This window comes from Marmota monax, unplaced genomic scaffold, assembly GCF_021218885.2.
Source record: "Marmota monax isolate L192 unplaced genomic scaffold, Marmota_monax_Labrador192_F-V1.1 WCK01_AAM20220418_F8-fsc00037, whole genome shotgun sequence".
Lineage (NCBI taxonomy): Eukaryota > Metazoa > Chordata > Mammalia > Rodentia > Sciuridae > Marmota > Marmota monax.
Genome location: NW_026693245.1, coordinates 4,368,842 through 4,383,932, shown reverse-complemented (window position 1 = coordinate 4,383,932; position 15,091 = coordinate 4,368,842). Strand labels below are relative to the sequence as shown.

General features: G+C 39.4%; 1 protein-coding gene across 1 annotated transcript in view; it reads left to right on the top strand.

Moving 5' to 3' along the window:
* The first annotated feature begins 842 nt into the window (after window positions 1-842).
* Window positions 843-15,091, top strand: part of Emb (embigin) — a 60,586-nt gene continuing 46,337 nt past the window's right edge. Inside the window, exons 1-2 of the mRNA XM_058583142.1 lie at window positions 843-1,233; window positions 11,209-11,295. Coding sequence (XP_058439125.1) covers window positions 843-1,233; window positions 11,209-11,295 — 478 coding nt within the window. The remainder of the gene's footprint in view (window positions 1,234-11,208; window positions 11,296-15,091) is intronic.

Genomic DNA, 15,091 nt, shown 5'->3' with positions numbered 1-15,091 from the left:
GGGATGGCATTATGTTAAATGGTGTTCAGTGTATGAGTTTGACCAAGTTCAACGTCTTTGTGCATTTTACACAGTATGTCCTTTACGTAGTTGTTTCTTAGGCTCTTTTTGGCGCCTCAAAAACTGTTAGGCTAAGCAAACAAAGGGAAAATAAAAAGATACACTATAGGGCCTTGGGGGCTCTGAAGCCTTATTCCGGAAAGACCCAGTTATGAGACTGGAGGGAAGGGTGTGCGTAACTGGTAGGAAGAGCTAAAGCAAATCCAGGGTGTAGGGCCGCTAGACAGCGCCTTCCACCAGCGGAAAAAATAAATCCCCTTAATAAGATAGCTCGAAGATGCCTGAGGGAGCAAAAGTACTCTCTATTCTCTTGTCTGTCCCATCAAAGTAAATAAGCGAACCCTGCCTCTGATGCACGCAAAGAATAGTTTGCAGGGAGAGTTTCAACCTATCCCCGAAGTGATGCGCTCGCCATCACCTGCCCAGCATCTACAGCAAGCTCCCTCCCCAGCCTCGTAGAGCTGAGAAGGAGGAGGCCTGAGAGGATGCGGAGCGGAGGTGGCACTGCACATCCGGGAGCGCCAGCAGGCGGCTGCGGGCTGCATAATTCATGGGGGGCTGGGCGCAGCACTGGGCCAGCCTCGGGTACGGAGAGAGAGTCTCCGGGGAGGAAGGCAGGGCGGCTGGGCCCCTCCCACTCAGCCTTTTCTCGCGTGTCCTGACCTGGGACTGGCAGTGAGCCCCGAGCCATCAGCGACTGTGCGCCGGGTCTTGGGACACCGACGGCGGCGAGCTAAGGAAAAAGCAGCGTCCACGAGGACCAGGGCTAGCCCGCTGGCCCCATGCGAGCGTTCACGGGCCTGCGGGGGCCCCTGGCGCCCCGAGCGTCCTCTGCCTGGCCGCTTCTCCTTGTGTGCCTAATAGCTGGGACGCCCTGGAGCTTGGCGGACAGCGATCCCCCAGGTGTGATGGGTGCAGGGGCCGGGATGGGGAGGGCTCGGGGCGCGCCTGGAAGGGGCGCAGAGAGCTCGAGTCCTCGCAGGGGGAGGGCATCGCGGGCGCGCTGGGGCGGCGGTGGTGGGGAGCAGCGCGCGGATGCTGGCGAAGGCGGGCTGTGGGGCGGCGGCGGCGGCCTCCCATTGGCTGGGTGTGCGTTACCTAAGCTGAACCTGGGAACTGGAGAGGCTCTGGCTTGTCTGCTTGGTGGAGTGAATCTGGAACGAGTGGCGCCGGGCAAGTCAGAATCGTCGGGGGTGTTGGTATTTGGGCGGGTTCGAGATTTTTTTCTTTGGAAGAGGGCGATAGCATGTGTGGGTGGGTGCGGGCACAAGTCAGTGACTTTGCTTCTGCTCTTGCGGCGTGAGTTTTGAAATCCACATTCCCCAAGGCCAACTCCTTTTACTTGAATTGAGAGTAAGACTCAGATATCACCTTTCCTCCTGGCAGGTATTGGCTTTGAGGATGTTTTGCAGAGCAAAGTGAAAAAAAAAACCAACCAACCAACCAAGAAAACAAAGCCCTCTCAATCTACAGGATAATTTGTGTGTATACTTTAGTCTTTGAAAACAATACCCCTATCCCGCCCCCTGTGGTGGTTGTGTTGCTTAAGACAGCTTTGCCATTTCAGCTTCACCTGTTTATAGTTACTCTTTTTTTTTTCCCCATCTAACCTGGTTTCCTGTGCTAGTAAATCTCTTAAGCGTTAGCATGCAGCAAGGACAGAAGAATACCACTGCCCCTTAAGTGGTAAAGATTGCCCACGAGGGACATGGTTCTGTGCGCTAAGTTCAACCTTTCACAGTAATTTATTTTTATGAAGCTATAGCCTGTAATTTTTTTTAAACATACCATGAAGAAGGAAAGATAATCCAAGACAATTCTTTGTTTTATACATGCCCTCCAAAAGGCCTAGTTGTTAACAACTTGGATAAAATCATTTGGGTTGCTTTAATTTTTAAGTTTCTTTGCCTCTTCTTCTCTTTTCCATCATATCACCTAAAAATAACTGTCCCGATTCAACCCCCCCCCCCCCCTTATCCCTAGTTTTTCTATCTCCCATTCATCCAACATTCTTTTTCAGAATACGGTGGTTTTCTGCCTGCCTACTTTCCTTCCTCGCTCTTTCTCCCCTCCCCCTCCCACCGGTTTCCAGTTCTGGGGATGGAACCTTAGGCCTCAGTCATGCTGAGTAGAAGCTCTACCACTGAGCCATACCCTTCAGCTCCAGAACTGTGTAGTTTTGAGAATCAATTAGTTCTTGGTTAGTACTTAAAGTATGGTTTCCTTGGCTCTATGTCAGAATTACCAGTGCTTTAAAATTACTGATATCTGGTTCCTGCCTGTAGAAATGGATTAATTTGGCCTGAGATTCGGCCTATACATAAGTAGTTTTAAAACTCCTCTTGTAATTCTATGTAGTTTAAAACTACTGCTTTAAAATGATATGACCTAGAGAGTGCACTATTGATACTCTGTTGACATCAGGTTTAAGCAAATATCTGGAGCAGGTTCCAAAGGGAAGGAAGCTAGGAAACAAATGGAAGTAGAATAAATGAAGGTGGAAACAAAAGGGATGAATGGGGAGAGAAATATCTATGTATGTATGTAAGCCCTGTTCTTTTAATTCCATGTAAAGCTAAAATTACAAAATCATATATCATATACAAGGCAAGAAATAAGCATCCAAATTTAAACTAGAATTAAAAATGATCAGGCAACCAAAACTTGCTTTCTAGACTCTATATAGCTCTCCATGAGATTGTTTCTTCTTTGCTAAAGTGTACTGTAAAGTTTACTGGATACTTTTTTTTAAAAAAAATAATATCTTTATTTTATTTTTATGTGGTGCTGAGGATCGAACCCAGTGCCTTACTCATGCCAGGCGAGTACACTACCAGTTGAGCCACATCCTAAGCCCCTGGATATTTTTTAATGTAGATGCTTTGAACTGCTTGGAGATAGGTGATCTGTTAAACTAAGACTTTGCAGAGTGGGTTTTTTTTTTTTTTTTTTTTTAAAGGCAGGTCTCTCTGTTGCCAAGTCTGATCTCCAAATGGTGACCTCAAGTGATCTTTCCACTTCAGCCTTGGGAGTAGTTGGAACTACAGACAGGGGCCACTCTGCCCAGTCTTCCAGCAAATTTGGATAATAAACATGGTTATAAGTTATAATGTTTACTATGTGACAGTTGTGTGCCAGCTGTGCAACTTATAGCCCCAATGAGTTAGCTTTATTATTCCCGGCTTTCAAATGAGGAAATTGGGGCTTAGGTTAAGTAATTGCCCAAGTACACATATTTAGTAAAGCAGTGTAGCTAGAAATTTAGTATTGGTCAATCCAATTCCAGAGCTTGTTTTCTTATACACAATGCTGAGTTGTCTCCTTGAGGTAATTCGATATGCCTATGAACATTTGGAGCCACTTGACAATACAGTCAGTCTCAGTGTTTGGTATGAGCTATAAGACTTGTTGATAGAGTCCCTAAAGAATTAGGCACAGGGACTCACCTTGACTCTGTGAAGGCTTTTTTTTTTTTTTTTTTTTTTTTTAAATTTATATAAGAAATTTAAAGTGTCTTTGTGAAAGAGAAATATGAATAGGAATATTTCAACATCATTATCATTACTATTATAGGAAAAAATTGGATAAATGGTTCATGTTTATTTTTTGAGAAATGTTTGCAGTGAAGTCATTTGAAATTGGCATTTTAATTTACAGAGGACATGGTTTGTGTGCTTCCTTGATCAACTTTGTTCCCTACTAGACTATCCCACAAAGAGTGCCCAGAATAAATAGTTGTTGAAATGACTATTTTTCAAGTGCCCACATTTTCCTGGCATTGTGTTACCTATATTTCAGGAGAAAGTGCTAGCAGTTTGTATCTTTAAAGGCATTTAAACTGTTTAAAGGGATAGATTTACTGTAAGCCTATCTTTAATAGGGATATTTCTGATACATCAAAAATTTTAACCTAAATTTATCATCATCATTAAAATGAATTACATAAGCATTTATTAAGACCTAGTTCAACTGACTCACTTCCTAGTGTTCTATCCCCGCTCTCTCCTTTCTCTCTCCTCTTGCCCTTAATGGATAGCCATTGGGAGGGGAAGAACAGGGAAGCATCCTCACGTGGGGAGTGGAGCTAAAAGGCATCCAGATCCTGGTAGGGATGGCATCCAGGTAGGAGAGCAACCCAGGTGTAGTGTTCAAGCCTTATCATAGTGAAGAGGGTGCTTCTTCCTAGTGCAGGGTCTCAAGAGTTGAGCAGGGTGACAAGGGCTGTCATGCCAGGGCAGCTAGACATCAGTATCTGATCCCCATCAAGGCATGGAGGTAAGGCATACAGGAGAGACAGACCAATTCAGGAGGCAGAAGCAACCTGAGTGAGTGAGGAACATGGGGACAGGTGTGGCAGCAGCAGTGGGAGATTAGTTACATACAGGGGAACTGATCAACTAAGTAAATCTATCAAGGATATTAGGACCCAGGTTTTCCACTAGAGAAGAAGGAAATGAAGATATGTGTGTGGCGGGGAGTGGGTGGGAGGGGCGAGTAGAATGCTGTGGTTTTGGATTGCAATTGACAGTATCCATGTGTGTATGTATGTGTAAATGTCCTTATAATATATATGATATATGTATAAGTAATATACACACATATGTATATGTGTTGTATGTATGTGTATATGAGTATGCTTGCATGTATTTTTGGCTCTGTTTCCCGAGATGAAGCAGTGAATAAGAATACTTAACACCCTGGTTTTGGATTAAAGTACCATTCTTTACTAAGAGTAAGCAGGGCTTCTTGGAGAAATGGTTGATTTCAGGATTAGGGTGAGAAAGGCAATAAGCCTGGAACATCTTATGTCAGAAAACAGTTAAGTGCTCACAGAATGGTAAACCATGTCAAAAGAATGAAAGAGTCACTGCAAAGGGGCTCCCTCTGGACAATATGGAACAAACTGAGTATCAAGGTAGATAATGATACTAATGGGTTATAAACCACTGAATAATATGGGAAATCTTGAGCACATACTGTTATGAATTAGTCAATGAAAAGTTTTATGAGGTACAAAGTATTATATAGCTACCAAGTAATTTCCCTAATAATTCTTATAGATTCACAGGGGATAAAAGAAAAAATAGAAAAGACTGCAAGCACGACCTTAATCAAAGCTCGATCTTAATCAAAGGTCAAACCAAAAACCATCAATACAGGTGGAAAAAAATTGTGTGCTCTAATAGGGTGTACAAGGAAAAGAACACAGTATTAGCTCAGTGATATTTATGCCAAAGGTGTCTACCCTGTATTTGTCCATATTATAGTAGAACTCTCCTGGGATTTTCATGAGTCAAGGTCATCAAAGTCAGGAGGAGACTGGAGCTCTTCCAGAATGAAGGAGGAGAGATATGACAGCTAATGGGAGCATGTGATACTGAGCTGGACCTTTTGCTAAAAAGTACTTTGTAGGGAGACTTATCTAGAGTGCCGAGATGATCTGGTAATGCATGAATGTTAGTCCCCAGATCTTGAGACTATATTGGGATGATGTTGGGGTGTTTCTTTTGTATGTGGTCTGCAATGTCATTGTCATACGGTTCAGTGAAAAAAGTTGTGTTCTGAAATCCTTCTGTTATTTGAGATTGAAGAGAAAAATAATTAGTTCATTTTTTTTGGGGGGGGGAGGGAGGGAAGCTTCGTTTAAGATAGGCATTCAACTACAATAAAACAATTTAGTAATTTTGTTCTTCAGTTCTATTTCCCAAGGAATTATATGTCCTTAAAGAGGAATAGAGTATATATGTTGAGGGTGGTTGTCTTAGATTATAATCTTCTGAAGCTAATTTTGTATAGCTGGCCATACGTTTCACATTATAAAGTGAATATTAGGAATAAACAACCTAGGACACATGTTCCTAAATAGAAGGAAAAAAAAAACATTATAACATTTTGTTAAAAATAAACTGTACTTCTAAGACATCATCAGTATTCAAGGATAACAAAATATGTTAGGAATGTTAGTATAGAAATAATAGATGTTATATTTAAAAATAGTGTTATTCTTTTCATTGAAAATAAGCTTTTTCTTGCATTCTTAAAGTTATTGAGGTTATCATAACTATTATATCCCTAATCCCCAAACTGAATCTTTTTATAGCCTTATAGTTACATAGTTTTGAGAATCTGAAAGGATTTTGTTTGATCTTGAAGCCCAAAGTGCTTTTGTGACTTAGCCAAGAGCAATGAGCTAGCTAATGGCTGTAGCTGGTTTCCTGGTTTGCATTTTAGGGCTCCATCCAACATGTGGTTTTTCTTCTTAAAAGGCCCTCAAAATAGGCCCCTGGTGGGAGGTGGTGGTTGTTGGGGAAGGGTGGCAAGAAATGTTCATGCTTTAAAATATTTATACTTAAACTAAGTAGAACAGGACTAACCACAGTGTCACAGGCCTTTTGAAAAATCAAGATTGAGGGTATGTGTGTTCAGAATCAAGGTTTCTCAACTTTGGGTCACTGACATTCTGGACTGGATAATTCTTTGTTGTAGGGGACTGTTGTTGTAGACTGTTTTGTAAGGCTGTATAAGAGTAAACATTGCTCTTGTCATTAGGGTTTTTTTCTTTTAACTTGCTTGTAAATGGCTTTCTTGCCCAGTAGTTTCCTAATATTATATAAAAACTATTCATTCCTTATCTGGGCTGTTATCTCTCTCTGACTTATAAGGGCTGACTTATAAATGGCCCCATCAGGATAACTTGTATATGTTTCTTGACACACCTCTTTTCTTGACAAAAATCCCACTGGAGAATGATGCCCAGGACCCAAAGTAGCCTTATTCTCTCCCTTCTTTTCTTTCTATTATTATAGTTATAGACAAGGGCTAGGACTATTTCATGCAGTTCTAAATATATTGTTTATAGGCAGTATTTTTTTTTTTTTTGTTAATTAGGTGTTTTAAAATTGTCCTGGCTTAAATGGCTTTTTACCATTGGTCATGGGCTCTCATGGTTATATACAATATTGTTCCTATGGAAAAAAAAATTCTGATTTCTAAACCTTTGTTTTATGTAAAGTATATATGATTGATTCCTAAATTGTACTGCTTTTATAATTGGGTTGCATATTTACAATGCTAAGTATTAGAATGTTAAAATGAGAAATTATTAAAATAATTTCAATTTTGTATATTGATAGCAATTGGCATATAGGTGAAAATTTTAAAAAATTCTATTTTTTTTTTAATAATAATCTATGCTTTCTTTTTCTTTTTTCTTTTGTGTTGTTAGGGATGGAACCCAAGACCTTGCACATGCTAGGCAAGTGCTATTACCACTGAGCTATATACTCCCAGTCCCAACTTCGACTGTTTCATAGATGAAGTCCATACTCTTCCCTTTGGTCCTTCCCAATTTGATTCAATTAAATGAAGCCCCAAAATTAAATTGGTAAAAATGTTACCTTAATATTTTGGGTAGATAATGACACAATTATTTATTTGAAAGTGTTAATAGCATAAATCATAAGCCCCTCCAGCAATTTTAAAAGATAATATGTGAAACACATCTAAGTGTTGTCCATTTTGCTCTTTGACATAAAGTAATAATAGGTGAAAATTGGGATGTTACTCAATTCTTTGATGTAATACTCTCATGTCCCAGCTCCTGTTGAAGGACAAAAAGAAATCTTCTAATTTCTGGAATAACTATTAGATGTTAATCTTTTTTTAAAAATTTTTATAAGTTGTTGATGGACTTTTATTTTTAATTTTTTTTTTTATTTGTGTGCAGTGCTAAGAATCAAACCCAGTGCCTCATGTATACTAGGCAATTGCTCTACCACTGAGCCACAACCCTAGCCCTAGATGTTACTCTTTTATGTTGGCATTTTGGCCACTATCTGTAAAAGAGTGCCAGGTGGAAAACTTCCAGTGAGGATTAAGAAAGGGATGATTATGATAACTTAAAGAATGTGCACCATGATCTTGGCTCCATCTCTCAGTGTTTACACAACTTTTCCAATCCTCCTTTTTTTCTCCCTCCCTTTTATTTTTCCCCTATGAGATGAGGTTTATAGTGGAAAGAGAACATCAAAGCACTGAGCTGGATGTATCACATTTTGAAACCCCAAGTAGTAGGTAACTGGCAGAACTTGGATTGGAACACAAAATTCCCGCCTCTCCATGTTACACGTCTTTATGGGACTTAGCCCAATCCTCTCAGGGAAATATTATAATTGGGTTGCACATTTACAATTAGGGTTTTTTTCTTGTAACTTGCTTGTAACTGCCTGAATCTCCTGCCAGTTTTCTTTATATACCAGTTAGCTGAGTCACTCTCCTGCAAGCTGTCCTCCTACTGAAAGCAATAAGGTTTATGTTCTCACTCTTTTGATCAAAAAGTGTCTAAACAAAGAACTTCTCACTTTTACTATTCTAACAGCTCTTGCCCTGATCATGTCGGGTGTGCAGATTGCCTCTTAAAAGGAAAGCAGAAATCATATTGGTTATATGTGTGTTTTTTTGTACTTGGGTATTGTTCAGTGGAAACTGGAACCTGGTGAGGACTGATGTTTTTAAAGAGAATGTGAAGTTGGGGTAAGTGGTTCCAGGTTTGTGGATGTGTGATTTTACTTCTAATATATGGACTGGAAATTTAAAGTTGGCAAAACAGCTAGCACATTCTGGAACTATCCCTGAAGCTTTCTTTTTCTTTCCTCTCCTATTCCTTCGACTGCTGTCAGCTTAGATTTTGCCCAGGCTCAGCTTAGATTCCTTTTCTCTGCTCCCTAGAAGGTAGACCCTAGATGGGTTCTTCCCTAACAGGTCCTGGAGATGAGTAAAAGGAAGGGAGCTCCAGCCTTGGCTGATCTCTTTGGCCTCACCTTCACCTTCATCCCACTGCCAGACTCAGGCTTCTCACTGTCCAGCTTAGAGGTCAGCATGTGTGAAACACACAGGCTGGTGATAGTGAATTAGTGTGACTCTGAAATTTTAATGACTCAATCACAAATTGTGGCCCTGTCAGCTACCGTTATGAATGAGGTACCAAACAGGAACCTCTTGACAGAAGAACCCATCTAGGATCTACATTCCAACAAGCAGAAAAAAAGGGATCTAACCTTAGCTTGGGCAAAATCTAAGTTTACTCTATTTCTTACTCCTCATCATCATTAAACATGTGTCAGGTGCTTTATATGCTCACTTATTTATATGAAATAGAAATAAGAAAGACATAAATCATTTAAAAATATTTTTAGTTGTAGATGGGCACAATACCTTTATTTTGTTTATTTAGTTGTTTTTTTTTTTAATGTGGTGCTGGGGAATGAACTCATTATCTTGCGCATGCAAGGCAAGTGCTGTACCACTGAGCCACAATCCCAGCCACCAGAAATCACTTTTTAAGCATATGTCATTCTCTTATTGTTACTGAGAGTATGAACAACAACAACAACAAATGATGTTTGATGATCTCAAAAGGGGTTTGGGCTTGTTTCAGGATGAGGAGTGTGTTAATAACCTTCACCATTGCATCCTGTTCCATAGTAGGATAGGCCAAGAAAGGAGGTTTCCCTAGCAAGGAAGCAGATACCAAAACTTTGTTTTATAAACTTCACAGATTGATAATATACAGAATAGCTCTTTTCTTCCTACCCATGAGTGAGTGGTATCTGCCTTGATTTTCCTGAGGTATTTTTTTCTTTAAAACAACCTCTAAATGAGCTATGTCCTGGAATGGAAAGAAAAAAACAAAACCCAGAATCTTCATTAAGAAGAGAATATTAATGGGAGCCCTTTTAGCAAGCTATCCCCATGCCTTTGCCCCATGTTGCTTTTGGAAGTGGGTAGGAGAGAGAATATGAACGTGAATGAATAAATATTAGGTGTGGGTGGAGAAGAGGTTTTCCATCCCTGGGAGTCAAATGAGAAACTCAGGACATATTTTTCTATAAAATCACTGTCAAAGGACAGGATGACTTAAATATGTTATTAAAGATTATAAGAAAGTGCATTTCAGCCTTCAAAGCTGTTTTTGAAGTGATTAAATCTTTAAACAGCTTATTGGAGAATTAGGTTCTGTAGGTACATGTTTTTATTAGGCAGTGTTTTAAGCCATGTGTAAAATTGAAGTAAAAAAAGGTGATATACTTTGATAACATTTTTCATACCTTTAGGAAAAGGAAAAGACTGGAAATCTAATCTTGCATTAGAAATAACTTTCTGAGTGTTTTTAAAAAGTGCAATAAAAAAAGGCTCAGGTTTAATTTAAATTGAATGAAGATTTCAGAATGCAGCCAAGTTGAGAAGCCTTGTTTTCTTCTCTGACTTGTTTAGAGTTTGTTGGAGTTTTGCTAGGGTGAGGTCTACTACTCAAAGAAGCAAGAGGCTGTGGAAGAAGGAGGAGGGGCAGAGGGGGAGGCTTTGAAGAGAGAGTGTGGTAAAAATGGAAACTTTGTTTCTTTCATGAAAATTTTCAAACCCAGTGACAGAGGAAAGGGAAGTGGGTTGCTAAAGGGCATGCTACACTGTAACCATAGCTGGAAAACAATGTATATCTCACATGCAGCCATTTTGTCCTCTGCCTCTAATGCCCAAAGTTTTTATTTTGTTTATTTTTTCTTGCCCTTTGTTATAGTCCCTTCATCACTCTTTGTTCTCTCATCTCTCTTTGCCTCATTCTTTTCTTTTTTGGTGCTGGGGATTGAACCCAGGTGTGCTTTGTTTTTGAGCTATATTTCTAATTCTGCTTTAATTTATTATTATTATTATTATTTGAGACAGTGCCTCCTAAGTTGCTGAGGCTGGCCTCAAACTTGTGATCCTCCTGCCTCACCCTCAGTATTATAGGCATGTGCCACCATGTCCTGCTTGTTTTGCCTCATTCCGTCATTTCCTTTTCTGTTACTATTATCTAATTCTTCAGTGTTTTCAATTCATTTATGTTTTTAAAGGGATCTGTAATTGTAGAATAAGAAAATGGAGGTATTTATCAAAGAAAACAGCTGTCTGAGTAAATACCCGGTACATTTAGGTAAGAAACAGAAAAAAAAAAATCAGAAATTTGGTCACATTTAATAGCCTAATATAATCCTGAAAAAAATGTTATTTATCCATAATAGTGTACAATGGCATTTTAGCTGTTACAAACTGACTTTCAGATAGTCATTTAGTCTTGATGAGATGTCTGATCCCATGTTTTTTCTCTTACAGATTCAGCTTTTACAAATCTTGTTGGAGAAGAAATGATGGCAAAATACTCTAACCTGTCCTTGGAGATTCATAGCATATCACTGACAGGTAAACATATCATGTTTCAAATACTACAATGCCAACAAATTTTGTTTTTTTTAACATCATTTAACTAAGCCAGTGTTCTCTGACTCATCAAGTTCTAATCCCTATTCCTGGCTTGGTGGGAGAAGTGTACATGTAGCCCGCACAAGTCCACTACCCTGTGGGTGACACAAGGAGGGCATCGTGCTTTGGCTTCAGGGAGGTGGAGGCTGTTCCAGACCTGCTTGGTCTGAGAAAGGCTTTTTGAAAGAGGGTCACCTGGGGGAAGGGGAGGATTAATTGAGGTTTGCAGATTATCTTATGCTTTCATTAGTTCCTGCTGGTATATCCTTTAGAACCATGCTACACTGAGGGGAGAACTCATCTGTCTACCGGAAACCATTTAGCCAGAGTAACTAATGATGGTCTGAGATAAGTCACTGACAGAGCTGTAGGAAAACCAGTAAAGAATCCCCAAGCCAGACTCAGCTCTGCTTTTTCTGCTTGCTCTTTCACAGCTTTGGATTCCAGGACCTCAAAAGTAATTGGAGAGTTTTTAAAAGTAGTAACAATGGTCTGCTTTAGTAACAACTGTCTTATAAAATAGTACAATTTGAATTTGAAATATTTAAAACCTGTTTATTAAATCAATAACCAATATTTTCTACTCTTATGTCCAGTTTATAATGGTTTCCTCCATGTGTGAAATCTTTCTCTACTTGTGTTTCATGTGATTAGAAGGGGTCATATCAATGTTGGGTAGAACATTTTTATAACCTTGCAGTTCTTTTGGTCTCCAAATGTACCCCTTCTGATATTTGGAATTTATTCTTTTAAAAAATAACTACAATATATCTGTGTGGTTACTTGTTGCTTTACTTTTTTCAAGTTCTGGTTGTTGGTTACCTCCTTAAGATGAGGTGTTTCCATAAGAGAGATTCATATGAAGATGTAAGTTTGCAAATTCTTTTGCCAGTCTGGCAGTGTGGGCAGCAGGTATCCTTCACTTATTGGAATAGCTAGTCGTATAGAAGAGCAAGAAATGGCCTTTTAAATTGATACCAGGCTGGTTATTTACTTGACCTGTTTGGAGGATTTAAAATCTAGCAACTCTTTTATTCTAAGAATGTAATTAAAACCAGTCTTCTTACTGTTACAAAGAGAAAACGTCAGTGTGTCGTTTCTTCTCCTCATGGACTCTTGAACTTCAGCTTGCCCCCAGTCTGAGCAAGCACTGAGATGCAGAACATCCTGAGAACTGGTGACACCGCCTGATTGTGCCATCTGTGTACACACATTTGTTTGCTCAATTTCCCTCAATGTTCCTGCTGGTTTACTTGTCTGTCCCGATAAAGGAATGCCTCTGTTTGATTTTTGAGACACTTGAAAGTCTTAAGTTTGGAGCTTTTCGCTATTGCACAGTCTTTTTAAGATTAAGACTTTAAAAAAGGATCTGATTTTTTTTTTTTTTCTGACAAAAGAAAAGGTCTGACATAAGTTCTGTAACACTGGCCCTGTGCTTTGTAAATTGAATGGCTGTGTTTCCATGTAGGGCTGTGGGTCGGCTTGCCTTCTCATGAAAGTTTGGTTTTAGGAGTTACGTTTACTAGAGCACAGAATTTAAATTTGAAGGCATGCTGATGATTATTGGGAGTCAAGAATTTTCTTCGGGTTTCATTTAAGTTTTATTATGATTCTTGATGGTTCACATTAAGGACTTTAAATCATTTGGGTTTTTAATCTACTTCATGAATGGAGTATGTTCATATTGTCATATCATTGTTTGTATTAATTTTGTCATTGCTATTGTTTATCTATAAACAGTACTTTTAATATTTTTTATGTTGTTACTTATTTTTTCCTTCCCTTTGGCTATTTTAGAAGTGGTCTTACTGTTGGGTTAAAGTGTTTCTTATAGAAAGATCAACCAATTTTGGACCAGAATGACCATCTTGGCTATTCTTCTTCACACATTTACTTAGTGAGAATGGGAAACATTTGGGCCCTGTGCCTGGAAGAATGAAAAACATGACCCTTGACTTACAAAAGGTCTACTTGTTTACTTACTTAATATTTTTAAAAATGTTGCTAATTATTTCCTTTATAAACTCACAATGTTGACTGTGTACTATGTACATATTCCTAAATATAACTTAATTAATTCTCCTAGTAGCTCTCTGAGGTGAGCATGATTATTATCTATAATTTGCAGATAAGAAAAGAGAAGCATAAAGAGATGAAGTCAATTGACCAAGATCACAGGTCCCAAGTTGGGGATCAGTTCTGAATCCAAACAGCCTAGTGCTGGAGCCTGTGCTGTTAACCATTGTGCTTTGCAGCCTCTACCTCTACCTCTACCTCTACCTCTACCTCTACCTCTACCTCTACTGGTCACCCTTTTATTTTCATGTGAAACCCCTGTGTCCCACCTTTCTTTTACTTTATCCCTCTCTAGCTTCCACATACTAGAGGGGGAAAAATACAACCCTTAACTTTCTGCATTTGGCTTATTTCGCTGACATAAGGCTCTCAGGTTCCATCCATTTTCCTGCAAATGACATAAAAAAAATTAATTCTTCTTTATGGCTGAATGAGACTCCATTGTATCACTGAGCTTTGAAACAGATCTTTTGATAATGGACTGTTTTTATATCACAGTTCTAAGTTTTCCAATGTTAATATTTGTGGACTTTTTTTTTTTTTTCCCTTTGCTGTGCTGGGAATTGAACCCAGGTCCCTGCACACGCTGAGCAAATGCTGTACCACTGAGCTATATCCTCTGATCTCCATTGTCAGTATTCAGAAGTCGTTTATTTTATTATCACAATTAGAATGTTTCTGTATTGTTACTTTCAGTGTGTGTGTATGTTTTTCCCCCTTTGCACATTGTAGTGTTTAGAGTCTCAATAGTTCGTTATAGTTTAACCAATGTGATTAAAATCAAAACATCAGCTGGCAGTTTTCTTGAGCAGCCTGTTGATGTTGCCATCATTTGTCACCCTGGTAACCCAATGGCACATTGTATTTACCATGCTGATGTGAGCAGCTAGCCTGGCGAGGAAAGAGGGGACGAGATGGGTTAAGCAGGTGTTGAAACTACAGGTAAGCAAATTAAGTACAATGTAAGGTTTGGGAAGATCGGTCACACTGAGGAAAGATAGCCATGTTTTCTAGTCCCAGGCAGGTGAGAGTTCTGGGTCAGGAGCACTCAGGCTTTACAGTAGGAGGATTGAATCGATGAAAAGAAGCGAGTATTCCTTTCATTTATTTGGCTGTCCAGACTCTTGCTACCTAGAAGATTCTAGAATGACTCAAATGATGTGTGACTATTCATTATATTTCTCAGAGGCAGTCATCAAACCTGATGTAAAGACTTCATGTACAGAGAAGACAAAATATGAGTCCTGATGTTCCCGGGGAGCGAAAGAGAAGATGGAGAGGGCTTCACAGTAGCAGTACAAGTAGCACAGCTGCGAGTGGCTTTTGTTCTCCACCAGAGAACTGCTTCCAGTAGCAGAAATGATGACGTTTGGGCTGGGTGATTCTTTATCCTAGGGGGCGGTTTGGAGCACTGTAGGATGTTTTTAACAGCATCCTGGCTTTTACCTATTAGATAGGAAATCAGAAGTCCCCTGGAAGACAAAATCATCCCATTTGCCCTCTCTGCTCTACATGTAAAAGAGGTAGATCTGGTTTTTGAGAGAGCTATTTTAATGAAATACTTGAAGCAGACTACTTATGAAGATAGAAGGTTTGTTTAACTCACAATTTGGATTTTCAAAGTGCAGACCGCATGGCACAGGATCTTGGGAAGCCTTGT